General features: G+C 39.4%; 1 protein-coding gene across 1 annotated transcript in view; it reads right to left on the bottom strand.

The window, feature by feature from the left end:
- Positions 1 to 945: 945 nt before the first annotated feature.
- Positions 946 to 16,880, bottom strand: part of LRGUK (leucine-rich repeats and guanylate kinase domain containing) — a 45,780-nt gene continuing 29,845 nt past the window's right edge. The window contains exons 7-11 of the mRNA XM_008573362.1: positions 15,749 to 15,892; positions 10,429 to 10,509; positions 8,125 to 8,211; positions 6,718 to 6,824; positions 946 to 1,069 (exon numbers count right to left, since the gene is read on the bottom strand). Coding sequence (XP_008571584.1) covers positions 946 to 1,069; positions 6,718 to 6,824; positions 8,125 to 8,211; positions 10,429 to 10,509; positions 15,749 to 15,892 — 543 coding nt within the window. The remainder of the gene's footprint in view (positions 1,070 to 6,717; positions 6,825 to 8,124; positions 8,212 to 10,428; positions 10,510 to 15,748; positions 15,893 to 16,880) is intronic.

Below are 16,880 nucleotides of genomic sequence, written 5' to 3'. Positions count from 1 at the left end.
TGCTCTGGAAAACTTTAAGGGCATTGAATGCTAACCTGAAGGACAGGAAAGGAAAAGATTTTGCTGTTCCTACTCTTTCCATCCTCCTGAAATATGCCTCTAAAGAGGAAGACCTGACTTTGAAAAAAAAGCACAAGTGCCATCGGTGTGTGTTCCAGGAAGACACAGGAGAGGCTGCCACCAGAGCGCAGTGCAGCCCCTCACGCATCGATCCCTGCTGTCATGCTGAACAGCGGCAGGAGGGGCCTGCGTTCAAATACGAGTATGCTTGATTAAGAAGACGTGTATTCTCAAACCCTGGAGAGTGATTTGGCTGGTGCTGAATTACATTAAACATTTGGAGGATTCAAGTTTTAAAAAAACAGTGTATATCACAGAATAATAAATGGCAAAGAAGCTAATAAGCCTTTTATGGAAAAAATGCATGAAAATGGCATGAATGAGCCATGTTTGTTTGTTTGGGGAGGGGGTCACTGCTATGTGTTTACTGTCTGTTTCAAGGAAGACAAAATATTTTGTTTCTTCTTGTCATTTGTTAAGGTCTTCTATTACTAGGAGTACACTTTAGCAATCATCTCTACCACATTGATTAGAATGCCACATAAATCAAGACTTCAGGAGCAGGTAATCACAGTGGTCCTATTTTATCAATAATTTACCTTCAAGGACCAACACTCTCACAGTGCTCTGTCCTTACCAAAAGTTCATATCTACTGAACATTCAATTTACTTACCACTTCGAGCTCTGCTGTAAAACGTAACTTATACATTAAGTTGTTTTGTACATTTTTGAACTTGCTTAAAATTAATAGCCCAAATTATCAATATCTGAGATTTTACTAGGAAAGAACTATTGATACATGCAACTTGGATAAACAAACTTCTAACAAGCCAATAAACCAATAAACAAAAGCTTACTTCTGTCACACAAGCCAACAAATAAACTTACCCGTATCTGAAGTAAGTACTAAACTGTCTGCAGAGGCGGTGGGCAAGTTCTCGTTTACCACAAGCTTGAGGACCAGCTAATATCAACATAGGATAAGGGGCATCCAGACTGGGAAGAGTGCTGCAACACAGGATCAGAGTCAATTATTACCACCCGTTAGGTAATGTTTCTGTGTTACAATCATAATTAACTCAGCTAAATGAGCACTTGCTACATGTAGACACTGTATAGAAGGGTAGCCCTACTTTCCAGAAAAGAGTTCATTATAATATGCCAAAAATAATATTCAAAGCATATATAAAATCATATAAAATACAAATTTATGTAAGTTTAACAAGATTTTTTTTTTTTCCTTTTTGTCTTTTTTCGTGTCCGGCAACGGATCGCAACCCTCAGTGTCGTGCCCGTACCGGACCGGGACCGGCAACGGGATCGCAACCCTCGGTGCTGCGCCCGCACCTTGCTCAGCCAGTAAGCGGGAACCGGTCTGTATGTGGGATCCGAACCCTCGGCGGGAGCGCCGCCGCACTCCCAAGCAGCGCACTGTAGCAGTGCGCCACCAGGCCGGCCCTTAACAAGATTTTTTAAAGGAAAAATATGGTAAGATACATTAGTTCTTGAATGTTAAAGTACTCCCCCTAGAACTTATCAATGAAGGAAATAAGACTTCTGTCTGAGAGTTGAAGTTTAACATCCATATCTATTGAATTAGAACACAGATATGCAAAGCAAACTTAACAGTAAGAACTAAAATTTACCTGAGCAATTACTATGTGCCAGGCACTATTCTAGAAGTTTCACATGTATTACCTCATTTAATTATCATAAGAAACTAATGAAGATGTTTCTATTATTATCCCCATTTAACACATGAAGATATTTAAGTACAGAGAAGTTAATTAACTTACTCAAAGCAGTAGCTAATAAGGAAGAGCTGATACATGATTCTAGACTTGGCTTCCAAGCCTGAAGGCTGGACTAAAGAATGAGTTTATTAATAAAATGTCCTGTAACATGCTGAGCTAATGTGTTTGGACTCCACTCATGACACAAAGTATAGAGATACAGAATAAAACATATTTTTTAAAAAACATGGCTGAGATGTGGATTCTGTGAACATTCTGTGAAAACGATGAAACAGCATAGCTTTTTAATCTCTCTGAATACCCACAAAAAAAATAGAAAAACTTGAGAGCAAAAGCCCATGAAAAACACATATAACAAAACCAGCTAAAAAAGGTATCACTACAAACCACAAACCCACAGAAGCTGCATGGCACTAGAGTCTGCAGGAAGAAGAAAGAAGCAATGGGCAGCATCTGACTGATCTGAGAACAAGGGAACCCCCAAACAGCCACTGAGTCCCTGCTGGAAGCAAGCAGGCTGAAACGTAAGATACACATAAGGTATATATACTTTGCACACACACAAAAAACAGTACGTGCATGTTCGTAGCAGCTTTATTTGTAGTAGCCAAACACTGGAATCAGCCCAGATGTCCTTCAACAGGTGAATGGTTAAACTAATCGTGATACATCCATACCAAGGAATACTGCTCAGCAATAAAAATGAATGAACTGTTGATACATGCAACAACTTGGACGAATTTCCAGGAAATTATGCTGACGGGGGTGGGGGTGGTGGTGGAAAGAAGCCAATCAATCCCAAAAGGTTATACACTGTATGATTTCATTTACATAACATTCTTTAAATGATAACATTATAGAGATGGGGACAGATAAGTGGATTGCAGGGCTTAGGGAAGATGAGAGGGAGGGAGGCACTGTGGCTACTAAAAGGAATCACAAAGGATCCTGAGGATGAAACTGCTCTGTATCTTGAGTATAGTGGTGCTCAGATGAACCTACACATGTGATAAAACTGCATAGAAGGAAACAGAACTAAAGACACACAAGAGCACATGCAAAACTGGTGAAATCTTATAAGGTCAGTGAATTTTCTGGTCAATTTCCTGGTTTTGATATTCTTCCATAGTTATGCAAGATACCACCTTTGGGGAAAACTGGGTTAAAGGTATATGGAATTTCTGTGTTTTATTTCTTACACCTGCATCTACAATTATCTCAAAATAAGTTTTTAAAAAAATAACTAAAGGGAAAAAAAGATTTCAGAGAAAGTGACAAACATTGAAACAGGCAAAGGAGATCTTACTGAAGAAGAAAACCAAAAGGAACAGAAAAATATTAAAGACTGTAACTCAAGAAAACTTTTATGAAATTAAAAAAAAAATCCTACACATTAAAAGGGCACACATTTATACCTGAAATATCGTCCCAGAGTGACAAGCACCAAGACATGGTCTAGTAAAACTACTGGACTTTGAAGAAAAAGAAAAAAAAAATCTGTTTTATGAACATGTAGATTGAAAAAAAATAAATTTTTTAAAGAATCTGTTCAACTAGAAAAAGAAAGCACATGACTTATAAGGGAAAGAAAATTAAATTTTCACCAGATTTTGACAACAATGTTTTATACCAAAAGAAAATGGAGTAACACACCTCTACTATATTCAAGGAAAAAAATGTGAGCCATGAATTTTATACTGAGCGAAAATGACTTTCAAGTATAAAGTGTACAAATTATTGTCAACATGCAAGAATTTAAGGATTTAAGAATTTAATTTTTAATTCTGAATTTTAAATTTAAGAATTTAATTTTGAATTTAAAATTTTTAAAATTTTAAATTTTAAATTTTAAATTTAAGAATGTAAGGGATGCTGATCCCATAACCCTTCCTAAGGAATCTACTAGAAAAAAAGCTTCATACAACCAAAGTAACTCAAAAGACATCAGTATAAGGACTGGTAGTGAGAAATAACTATGTAATTACTCACAGAACTTAGCTTAAATGAGAGCAAAGAAGGAGAAAGTATAGTATGTGCTGGGTTTATGTTCTGACAATATAAATATAGCACAATACTATTTTTAAATGGGGTGGTTGATACTTGTATGAAATATATAGAAGAGGCAAACTCCTAGAGACAGGAAGTGAATTAGAAGTTATCAGGGGCTGGGAGCAGGGGAGAAAGGAAGTTATGGCTTAATGGATACAGAGCTTCTGTCTGGGATGATGTAAATGTTTGAGAAATGGATGGTGGTGGTGGTTGAACAACAGCGTGAATGTACTTAACGCCACTGAACTGTACACTTAAAAATGGTTAAAGTGGCAAATTTTATATTATATATATTTTACCACAATAAAAAAAAGAGGAGATGGATAGAACGTAGGCAAAACACACTTTAATGTTTTCAGTGATCATGTTGGTGGTGGTATTAGTACAGGTATTCTGACACTGTTGCACTGTATTATGGGATTAAAAAATGAGAAATTATGGGATTTCATAATTCCATTTTCCTCTGTATCCTTAAGAACCAGGATTCTTGATGTGGGAGAAAAGGAAATACAGATATAATAGAGGGGAAATTAAATAAAAGCTTGACTGTAGTCTTGAAATTGAATCATCAATATCAATATGAATTCAAGAGGTACTTAATCCTTCTATCTATAGGTATATGGAGATCTATCTAGATATAGATAAGAGAAATAGGTATAGATAGATTGAATAGATGTACATAAGTAGGTACAGATAGACAGGATAGTGGATGGAAGGAAGGAAGGAAGGAAGGAAGGAAGGAAGGAAGGAAGGAAGGAAGGAAGGAAAGAAATATATTCCTAGCTCTTTCCACTAAAAGGCCTAGAAACAATGACCAAGCAAGTAGTAATGAGCATCCCTAGCACCCAGATTTGGATTGGGAAGTGCCATTTCTCATTAAAACCTGGGCTTCTTGGAGAAATAGCTGATTCCAGATTTGGAACAGGACATGTCCCAAATGAGCCTGGAGAACTTGGTCACATCAGAGAGTAAGGAAGCTGTCAGTGACTACCGGGCCAGAGTCGAGGTTTGGCCATGGCACATTAATACTGTATCCTCACCCCACTTATGCCAGGAGAGGGGACAGTGATTCCCCAATAAGGCAGCATATAAGTCCCCAAGCCGAGAGTCAGGGTTCCTCTCCTGGAGCCTGATTTCTGATGCTGCCAGAGAGCTGTGGCCTGACCCAGAGTAGGAAAGGAAATGGCAGGTCTACAACTAGCTACGGATCCTGTCTCTGTGAGTTTCACAATGAACCCTGCCCCACCCCAGAACTTCTGGGCCTGCTTGGTCTTTGCTCTTGTTTGCCTGACAGCCAGAAATGATCAAGATGTATGTGTTTATTAAACACGGCTGCAAATTTCTTTGATATATACTTTTATATAAATGTACCCTAAAGCATGAAACAACTAGCAATATCATAAACTAGAAAAGAAATACAATGAGGACATGTCCATCTTTTATATCAAATGTGCTTTTCCAGATGTATGTAAATAAATTATAATTCATTTCACCTAGAGGGCTACCATAAACATATAAAACTGTCAACGTCTACATTATTAAATTATATGTAAAAATCATGTCATGGGTTGCAAAATAAAACATTTTGCTCTCTGTGGGAAACCAACCATGTGAAGTACAGAAGCAAATATCACATGAAGAAGAGAAGCCATTTATATCCAAGAGATTTTACAAGCATTTTTAAAACGCCTTTGGGTATTGATAGAATTTCTGCATTATACTTATAGAATAAGTGGCCATCTGCTCCAACAGATTGTTTAAAAAGAAATGGAGAAACCGTGGTAAATCTGTCTTCGAATTTAGAGGCGAGAGACTCTATTCACATGTTCAGCCAAGCCAGGTAACTCTTCCCTGTTGGGCTGATTGCAGCTCAGTGCAAAGACTGTTTCAGATTTTCCTTAGGTCAGCTGGGCTTTCTGCTAGGGACTCCTTAATCCTAATAATCTGTATTCATGGAATGCTCTTTGGCAGGGGTATTTAGCATTCACTCACAGCTAAGAAAAATTTGCAATGGCTGTAAATGATCACAATTTAATTTTCTGTTAATGAGATTGATACGAGTTCAATGTGTTCCCCAAAGTTCCATGTATCAGAAACTTAATCCCCACTGTGTTGATGTTGAGCAGAAAATCCTACTATGGTAATTGAAAAGTGGGTCCTTGAAGATGTGATTAGATTAGATTATGAGGACTGTACCCTCGGGAATAGATAGATCCATTCACGGAGTGATAGGTGTGGTTCTAATGGCTTTAGAAGGAGAGTAATTGACAAGCTTAGTTCTCTCTCACTTAAGCCATTTTGCCACATGACACACTACGTCACTGTGAAGAGTCACCACCCACCAACAAGGCCCTCACCAGATGTGTTCCCTGGACTTTGGACATCCTGGCTCCCAAAACTGTAAGAAAAAATTCTACTTTTTATAAATTACCCAGTTTCAGGTATTTATTTTATAAGCAAACAGATATGGATTAATACAGAGGTTAAGGTCTGTGTTTCTACCCTAAGGCAGAAGAGTTGAGAAAATTATTATTATTATTATTATTAGCTTTCACTGTTGCATGGCACAGGCTAGCTACCACACAAGTGGCCAGATGACAGAGAAGATGAATCAGCTCATCACTATGCTTGGGAAAATGCCGAAGAGTGAGCAACACATTCAAGTGGGTGAGACGACACTGTAACCGAGACAACACAGTCTAGCAGATAAAGACTATGACCCCTTCTCTCAGAGAAGGCAAGAAAGCGGCATCTGTAGGAAATGAACAGGTCACAAAACAGGCTGGGGAAAATGAAGAGGCTGCATTTTGCTTGCCCAGCCTGAGTTCTACCCTACCGATTCCTGATAAATACCTGTCAAAGATCCGCTGCGGCTGCATCACGCTATTGCAAACATGAGTCAGGTGATCTTGAGCCGCAACCACTTCAGGAGGGGGGTCATATTTATTCACTGCCTCCACCTTTTCCAGAATTAGAAATGTAAAAGAAAAAAAAATTTTGTTTCTAAAAAAAAAGATAAGGCTTAGATTTTCTTTAATAAAATAATCTAGACATGCAATCAGGTATACAAAATAATTTAACCCATGCTCATGAACCTTTGCATTCAGTCTTCATGTGTAGTCCAACTTTCCTAAAACCTAAATAATGACAATTATTTTAAAATATGGAGTGGAGTTCTTTGATCCCCTCCATCCTCATACTCCCTGGTTTGCAAGGGGAAAAGGCAAAAAAACAAAAAGTCCATGAATACTTTTAATATAGTGAACATTCCAACTTTAAGTATGAGAAGGAATAAAATTTAAAGCTGTAAACTCCAGGTAGTTGATATTGGGGAATTTTTTTCTCATGGCAGCTCCTTAAAACTATTCCCATCATCTCAAATTCTACCAAAACTTCCTCCTCTTAGCATAACCTTCTTCATTCAAGGATATAGGCCTTTCCTTCCTAATGCACAGTGCTCTAGCCCATGGTCTTTGCCATCCCTCTCAATCCATTATCCTCATCTACCTTTACTTAACATGTGGTTTTAAAATTTACTCCCTTTGCAAAACATTAAAGGGAAAGAGAAGTCTAATAAGAACCTTTGAGTATGAGAATAATAACAGGCTAGCATCTGTAACTATTTTTAACAGAGATTTCAGAAAGGCATTTATGAGATGGAATATGTACTTCTCTACGTATTTATACCTGTTTTCATTCCCATCTCAAATTTGCATTCAGTGTAAGAGATTTCAGCTGTCACCAGCCACTAAAGCAAGACAAAGCAGGTGCCAGCATTCAAGGTCTGGTTACTCTGAAATCGTGTGATCAGATGAATCATGATTTTAAAAAGAATTAAGAATTAACAATATCAGAATAGTGATTTATTTGAGTACCATTTCATTATGTGGAGAAGGACATTATAATCAGTGTTAAATGAATTTTTAAAGTAACACAGAATCATATACCCTCCAAATGACAGTTAACCGAAATGACGGTCTGCATTAACACTGCCAGCCTAGGTAAGTGGACAGTGCTTCTGTCCCCCATTGCTAAGCTTTTCACTGTGCCAGCAGCAGGCCTTTCACGGCATTTGTGTCGATGCTCAGCTTTGCAGAGGATTAAACTGACAGACCCTAGGACATGGACACATGTCCTAAATAAAGAATTCATTTATATATTCTTACGTTTCTCATTTATTGATCGTATTGGTTCTGCAGCAGGCAGCATAAGCTTTGGAGCATGTTAACCATAAACACATGAAATGACAGGATCACATACCTTTTCTTCCACTTTAATCTTCTTCTGATCTAATTCTGTTAATCGCAGTAGCATAAAAATTACGAAGAACCAATATTCAGATTTTTCCTATTTAAAACACCAAGAGGACTAGTCAATTGCCTTCCTTTACCCAGATCAATAGGCACCAGCGTTCTATCTTCAGGAGCCTGGATCTTCCACCTGCTACCCCCTCATTCCCACACACACCCTCGCAGGTCTCTACATTCCACGCTTACCAGTCCCCTTATGTTAATCAAATGCAGATCGTGCCTTGTAATTTATTAAACTCTTCAAATGTGTGACCTCATTCATCTCCCTGTGAGATTAGCAGGATGGTAGGATTATCCACATTTCTAAAGAGGAAAACAACCAAGCCTCAGAGAGGTGAAGTGTCTCATCTAAGGTTCCATGGCCAGTGACTCAAATCCTGTCTTCTGACTCCAAAGAGTTTCATTATATTCAGTAAATAATGAAGCTTTATTATTCATTATTTACTGAATAAAATGAAACACTATAATTTACTATTACAGTCACGCTCTTTATAACAACGTTTCAGTCAACAACGGGCCACATACGACAGTAGCTGTACCATATAGCCTAGGTGTGTAGTAGGCTATGCCATCTAGGTGTGTAAGTGAATTCTACATACAATGTTTGCATGATGACAAAATCACCTAATGATGCATTTCTCAGAAAGCATCCCTGTCATTGTGATGCATGGCTATATTTCATTTATTTTTATATTATTTCATATTAATTTATATTACTTATAAATTGGCTTTACAATAATAAAATAATATTCATTTATAAAACAAATTTCTTATTTCTCCCTATCATCTGCTGTATTAGGATTACCTGCCTTTTAGAAATATAATTAGAGGTTTTTGTATTAAGAAGCTACATCTCTGTTAAGGGAAAGAAATTCATGGAAGATGCCTCTTACAGATGAGAATGCACATAAAGTGAACAACAAAGGTATCTTTTATGTACCTCCATGTGCAAATGTTGCTGGGGTTGTATATAAATGAGTTGACATGCACAAAAGGGTTCATGATGTTCATTCATGGATACGCACACTCTTCATGGATCTGAATTGGGGTGTGACGGTCACTTTAAGCCCTGCTCCTTACTTTCCCAGAGATGCTTTTTTTTTGGTCCTTTTTGAGACCGGCTGCACGCACTCAGCCAGTGAGCACTGTGAGTGCACCAGTCATCCCTATATAGGATCCGAACCCGCAGCGGGAGCGCTGCTGAGCTCCCAGAGCCGCACTCTCCCAAGTGCGCCACGGGCTCCGCCCACCAGAGATGCTTTGAAATTGCCCGCTGTGGCGCAATCGCTGTGGCGCAATCGGGAGAGTGCGGCGCTGGGAGCGCAGCAGCGCTTCCACCGCGGGTTCGGATCCTATATAGGAATGACCGGTGCGCTCACTGGCTGAGCGTGGTGTGGGCGACACCACACCAAGGGTTGCGATCCCCCTACCAGTCCCGAAAAAGACAAAAAAATAAATAAATAAATAATAAATTGCCTGCCACCATTCCCACACCAAGGGCTATTTTTATTTTGAAATCTTTCTTCTTTTTTTTCTTTTTGATTTTGTTGTAAATTTTATGTTCAGACATGTTCATTAAGATACACACAAAAAGAAAGGTACTAAGAGATATGTACGAAGTCAAAAGTCTGTGGAAACATTAAGTGGAGGATATAAGTAGAAAGATGGGATGAAGGACAGATGGACAAGGAGGGAGGGGAAAGAGGCCAGGAGAAAGGATCTATCACTGGAGAGGAAAACAGGGACCTGGAAAACAGTCCCCGATCCTTGAGTCCCGAAGGTTAAGAACCCCTAGGAAATATATTATTTTGTTCTATAATTATTTTACAACCATATCAATTTCATGACTATCTCAGGTAAATTACCTTAGATTTTTTCTTCCCTGTTATAAAATAGGAACCATACTGGCATCTTGCCTCCTCTAATGTAAAAGAACATTGCTCTGCAATCTGATTAGCTCCCTCCTGTGATCTTTAGTCCCGCCCAGGATAAGTCACAGCTGACCACGCACAGCAGGTAAATGATCAATTTCAGGCTTTACTTTCTCTCACAGCAGAGTCAAGAAAGATCTTATTTCTAAAAATCAAGCCTTTAAGTCCTACTTAACCCTTCTAATTGTTTCCTAAGAGACAGAGAATGAAGATAAACAAACTGTATTCACATTCCTGATGTTTTTTATCAAAAGTGCTTCTTGGAAAAGAATTCCAAGATAGTCCTCATCCGCTTTCCCCTCCCTGATTAAATGGTCTCTCACCTGAATTGGATTTCTTAGAAGACTGAGAATTCGAAGGATAGGTAGGTTTTCAATGTATTCTATTTCACTCAGCTCAGCAATCTGTTCAATCAAAGAAACAAATTATCATCAACAGACTAAATGCAGAAAGACAATAGGAAACATAGTTCCTCTAAGAATACTATATAACTGTTCTGGCAAAATTTCACTTTAGGTCGTCTGGGATGCTGCTGTCCCTACACCTTCCGTGAAAGCTGGTTACACACACAGGGTCTTGGGTCTGTGGCCTTGGTGGAGAGGAGAGGTAAGGGTGGGATCTGCTGCAGGTGACGGTGTGCAGCAGAGAGAGGGGCCACATAGGACAACCAGTATCTGCTGCACTTTGCCGATTCAGCTGAACCCCCAGGACGCCTACACTTGCACCCCTCTTAGCAACCTCGTCCTACTCTTGGAAGGGGAACACAGATGCCCAAGGCCCCCGGGGTTCTGGATCACTGTGGAAGGAGGCTAGATGGCACCTCTATCCCCCAGTCACCTGAGTGGGGAGCCTGGGACCCCTCTTCAGCAAAATCTGCCTTACCCACCACCTCCAATCTGTCCTATTAGTTCTACCTCAGGAATCTTTCTGGAAGCCAGCATTCCATCTCTTTCCTCACTAGCACTGCTTTATGTAAGGCCCTCATCGTCTCAGGTCAAACAATTCCTCTCATCTCCAGTCTCTGTCTCCTCTCTCCATCCAGCAGGAAAACACTGGAGCCTCACTTCTTTTATACAGTCATTCTAGAATCTTATTACATGCACCTTAAACACCAACCAAGCACTTGATGGAACAGAGGCAAATCTGGGTGCTCCCGAGGGCTCCTGAGAGTCATGCATTCAGTCAACAAAAACTCTTGAGTGCCAACTACAAACTAGGCATTGCACAGAGTAAACAAGATAAGATCCCTGAGCCCGTGAAGCTAACATGCTAGTGGGAAAGAAAAATCTTTACTCCTAAAGATGTAAAAATATGATATATCATATAATGTGATATAATATTATAATATCTTACATTATGATATAATGTTATAATATATAATATGTATAATATATAATATGATATATGATATTACTTGGGCAGTAGTAAGTACTAATGATAAATAAACTAGTGTGAAGGAATAAAGAAAACAGGGAGTAGACACTGGAGAGACCAGAGGTGGTCAGAGGCCTTTTTTGGAGAGGATTTGCATAGAAGCTTAAATGACATGGAATGAATTGTTTTGAAAATTTGGGGAAAATCTTCTAGCAGAGATGTCAGATGTTATAAAGCTCCTGAGGTGGAAATAAGCTTGGTCTGTATGAGGATTAGAAGAAAGTTCCTGCAAGTTGGCATTCCAACCCCTTCTGCAAGGGAGCCCTCGGCTCCACCAGCTGCCACTAGGAGTGCTGGTCTCCTCCCCAGTCACATGAACTGGCTGTAACAGGCCCTCTGTCCTGCACTGCTGGCCTAACCAAGTCAGCTGGCTGTGGCACACATGGCCTCAGGTCAGCAGCCTGCATTCTAGTGAGTCAGCGCTACAGCTAGGCAAGGGACAATTGAGCAGGCTGACTCCACTGCCACGAAGCCAGGTCACCAAGAAGCAGGCCAAGTCCACCACCACGACGCAGGCATTAAGTAAGGGGCCGTGGGCAAAGAGTAAAGTCACATTAGCCTTGGGCCAAAAGTTCAATGTGTATTTGAAAAGTGAAGAGGCAGCATCAGGACCTGGGCTCAAGGCATGCACCCATCATCCGCGCTCTGCAGAGAGCCAAGGCTATCCAGAGAAAGCAGTGGCTGGGACAGCTTCTGCTGCCTTTGTGACTATATAGCAGCTCAGGCTGCTCTGCCTTGGCCAGCTGCTCTGGATGTAAAGAGGCCAAAATCCTCAGAGGGTCCTCCTTCCTGTCTGCATCCCATGGCAGTGGTACCTTGGCCAGGTGGAATGGAGACTGATTTTAGCAGGAGCCCTCATCACGCCAGCACCTTCTATACCCAGCCCCAGCCACCTCTGCATCACTGTTGTCAGCCCCTGGAGACCCCAGGTGCCCTAAGGAATTGTCTGATCCAACTCCTCTCTTTACAGGCCTAACAAACTTAAATCCAGAGAGAAATAAGGTTCACTTAGAAGCCAGATTGTATTTAATTCCTTGAAAATTCCTTTTGCTCGCATACATGAACAGAAGTGGAGAGTGACAAAAGGCCCCCAAACAAAGGACCTTTGAAAGGACCTTTGGAAACCACATTCAAACTATCACACGTAGGTACTACGATGTTCCGAGAGCTAAAACCAAGTAAATATAATATTGATGAAATATTATATTTATACTAATAAAACAATATTCCCAACATCAAATTAATCACATGAAAAGCAGAAGCTATGTTAGGTTTCTTTTAAATGACACATTTTTCCATCCCTGATACACAGTATTATCAGTAGACCTGGAGAAATCTCTGAGGAACTCTTCCAATGCCTCAAAGAATATTTCAAAGTACTATTGGTTCTCCCCGACCTGCCCAGTGGGGAGCCAGGGAATTATGTTATCGTCACGGACCCAATTGTTGCCAAAGGATCCCCCTTTGGGACACAAGGCCACTTATTTTTGGTGGAGTCTCTTTAACATTTGAAAATTATAAACTCCTTTCTTCATTTAATGATACTCCTTTTTTCTTTAAACTTTTTCAAATGTAATTTGAAAAGTCTCTTGAAATGAAAGACAGTAATATACTCCGATCCTTCCAATACGGTAGCTACTAGCACAAGTGGCTACTTAGCACTTGAAGCATGGCTGGGAGGAATAGAGAGATACTCTAAGTGTGAAATACAACCAGATGCCCAAAACTTAGCATGAAACAATAAAAGATAATATATCTCATCAATAATTTTGAATACAGATTACATGTTGAAATGATAATATTTGGGGTATATGGGGGTAAGTCAAATACATTAAAATTAATTTCACCTGTTTCTTTTTACATTTTTTATGGTGGCTTTTAGGGAACTTCAAATAATATCTGTGGCTCACATCTGTGGCTCGCATTATATTTGTAGCAAGCCATAAAACAATGTTATGATGAGGATTAACTGAGATACGTAAAATGCTTAGATCAGTGCCTGGTGTGTAAAGTACTCAGCGAATATCTCTAGATCATTCTGTGACTGTAATTGTTACTATTATCATTACTATTACTCCTTTTCCTAGATCCTGAGATGCAATGAGTTGGAATTTAATGAGTGCATTCCACGTTTCCAACACCCCCTGTATTTATGTGAGAACCATTTTAGGTAGGAAATTTTTTTGAAAATCAATCTTCAATGGCGATTGCATGAAAAGGACATCAAAACCATATGAAATAGAGATTATGCTGACTTCCTAAGACACAGGGCACAGTGAACAAGGGTCACGCACTAGAACTTAAGAAGTCACCAAAACAATTTAATATATAAATCAGGTGAGCCTGAGGATGAACAGTTTTGTTTGTGATTAAAAATCCACTTATTCCCAAACCTAATGACTGACTTTTCTTGATTTTTAGCAACCTACAGGTGATGGAAGTTTGTGGGAGAAAAAGCCATCAGACAAAACTGATAAGCGCCACCACAGCAGAGCAGAGCCAGGTCTTCACATTGTCACATCTTGCCCCAGCACTGACTGTCTCTCTTAGGGTTGGGCCAAATTTTCATTTTTAAGAAGAAATAAACATTTATCTTTCTTATGAAATCTTTCCCCCCAAAATGTGATAAAGTACTCAATATGAAAAAAATCACTTTGTAGACCTTATTGCATAAGAAATCAGTCATAGGTACCAACTTAATATGCCATGATAAGGATTTAACAAATGCTTTAATTAAAAATAAAATGTAATTAAGAATGAAAGCCAATTTACATAATTCTTCAGGTAAAGTGTTCATTAAGCTATCCGTGCAAGATTGACTAAGACCAATCCCCAACTCATCATGCAGATCAGGGACTTACACTATCGTTATTACCAATTGGGTGTAAGAATTCACTTCCTGTGTCTCTTTATTTTTAAAATGGTTTAAGCCTTTCCTAGAGTATTTGCATTTAAAAAATTTATATTGGGCCGGCCCGGTGGCACACTGGATAGTGCACCGCTTGGGAAGCGCGGCGGCGCTCCCGTCCGAGGGTTCGGATCCCACATACGGACCGGTTCCCGCTCACTGGCTGAGCGGGGTGCGGGAGCAACACCGAGGGTTGCAATCCCGTTGCCGGTCCCCGGTCCGGTACGGGGGCAACACTGAGGGTTGCGATCCGTTGCCGGACACGGAAAAAAGACAAAAAAAAAAAATTTATATTGACAGATAAAACCATATGTATTTATTATGCACAACATGATGTTTTGAAATACATATACATTATGGAATGGCTAGATCTAGCTAGTTAACATATTCATTACCTCACAAAGTTATCATTTTGTGGTGAGAACATTTAAAATCTACTCTCTTAGCATTTTTCAAAAATACAATACAGTCAGTCCTCCATTTCCAGAGCTCCACGTCTGTGGATTCAACCAACTATGGATCAAAAACATTCAGGAAAAAAAAATACACAAAGTTCCAAAAAGCAAAACTTGAATTGGCTGTGCCAAGTACTACAATGAATCCATGCAAATAAAGTGATGTGTAGGCACTGTATTAGGTATCATAAGTAATCTAGAGATGACTTAAAGTATACAGGAGAAGGTGCATAGGTTATATGCAAATACTATGCTATTTTGTATCTACAGCTTTTGGTATCTTTGGGGGGTCTTGGATCCTAACCCTCACGGATACTGAGGGATGACTATATATTATTATTAACTATAGTCACCATGTTGTACAGTAGGTCTCTTGAACTCATTCCTCCTAGCTAACTGAAATTTTGTATCTTTTGGCCAATATCCCCCCACCTCTCTCCACCCCTCACCCAGTTTTCTCTTTAAATTGTAGGCATAGGGAAACACCAGCCTGAGGCTATTCTCATATCTCTAATTTCCTTGCTCTGACATTTTAGACATTCGTAATCTGCACAAAATTTTGCATGAACACATCTACTTCAGGAAATCAGGTGCATGTGGTTGCAGTTTAAACCTATACAATAAGGTAATTAGGAATCATCAAATTTTCAAAAATTAAGAATTCTAAGTATTTTTAAAAAACAGTCCTGCAACTACTGCTCTAGGAAATTTGCTAGAATAATATTTCTAAGCTGGCATTTAATGTGACAGCCCTTGAGAACCCAAAAATGGGGTGTTTGTGCTAAGGTCTTTAATATGTCCTCTTGTGTAGACATTGAAACCAAGATGTGTAAAGTATGACATTACCTTATTATCCTCTAGGTTGATAACTTCCAGGAGGTCATGATTCTCTAAGCCTTTGAGGCTACTTATCTGATTGTGGGACAGATCCAGGTTCTGCAAGACTTGCAGATCCTCTAAACCTGTGATCTTCTCAATCTGGTTATTGCTCTAAAATGGACAAAATACACTTAATGGCCTCTCGTAGGAAAAGTTGTAATGGCAAGTGTTCATTTTGGATACTGCGCCAGATCTCCTAAAATACCAACAAGCCATTTTTGTCCCTCCCCACCCTGCCCCGTCTCCATCATTCACTCCCTGAACACATACACACACCCCAGAAAGAAATCCCTGTTTCTCAGGTAGAAGATAGGTTATAATATTATCATTAACATTCAAGCAAAATGAGCATTCAAATCAGTAGGAAAGACAAAAGCTAGGTAGTATAAGCTTTTAACATTGCACACCTAAAGTCTAAGGGCAGCATAACTCCATGTTTATCTTTAGAAATATAAGTTTAATGCAATTCTTTCATCGCCATCACAATAAACCACTTGAATATTGTAATTCCCACATATGCTTTGTTTTCAGAAACATTCTAAATATAGTGACTTTATATTATGAGGACTGTGGTGGTCTGTTACCTTGGTGGCCTCCAGTTATTCATGCTCTTGTGCAGTTCCCACCTCTTATATCTAGGCTGGAACTATGACTTGCCTTAACTAAAAGACATAGCAGAAGTGTGCCAGTTCCACACCTATGACTTAAGAAGGTCTGGAAGCTTCTCCTTTCATGTCTTGGGAGCCTTGAGCTACCATGTCAGAACTCCAGGCACTCTTTTGGAGAGAACTTGTAGTGAGAAGGAGAAGTCACATGCAGAGAGGCCCTGAGATTAAATAGAGAGAAAACCCCAGCCATCTCAGCCTTCCAAGGGAGTCAAGCCCCTAACCAATATGGCAGCTGAATGCAGCAAGCCAAGCAGAAGAACCACCCAGCTGAACCCAGCTCAGATTACAGAATCATTAGCTAATAAAATGGTTATTTCTCCAACTCATTACAGTGAGGGTGGCCTGCATACAACAGATAACTAAACTAAGTTCTTCAATAATTCACACATAAGCATCCTCTCAGACATTGAGAATAAAATAGATTCAAGACT

The sequence above is a fragment of the Galeopterus variegatus genome, unplaced genomic scaffold (genome assembly GCF_000696425.1).
Source record: "Galeopterus variegatus unplaced genomic scaffold, G_variegatus-3.0.2 Scaffold910, whole genome shotgun sequence".
In the NCBI taxonomy this organism is placed as follows: domain Eukaryota; kingdom Metazoa; phylum Chordata; class Mammalia; order Dermoptera; family Cynocephalidae; genus Galeopterus; species Galeopterus variegatus.
This window is presented reverse-complemented; position numbering and strand designations above follow the sequence as displayed.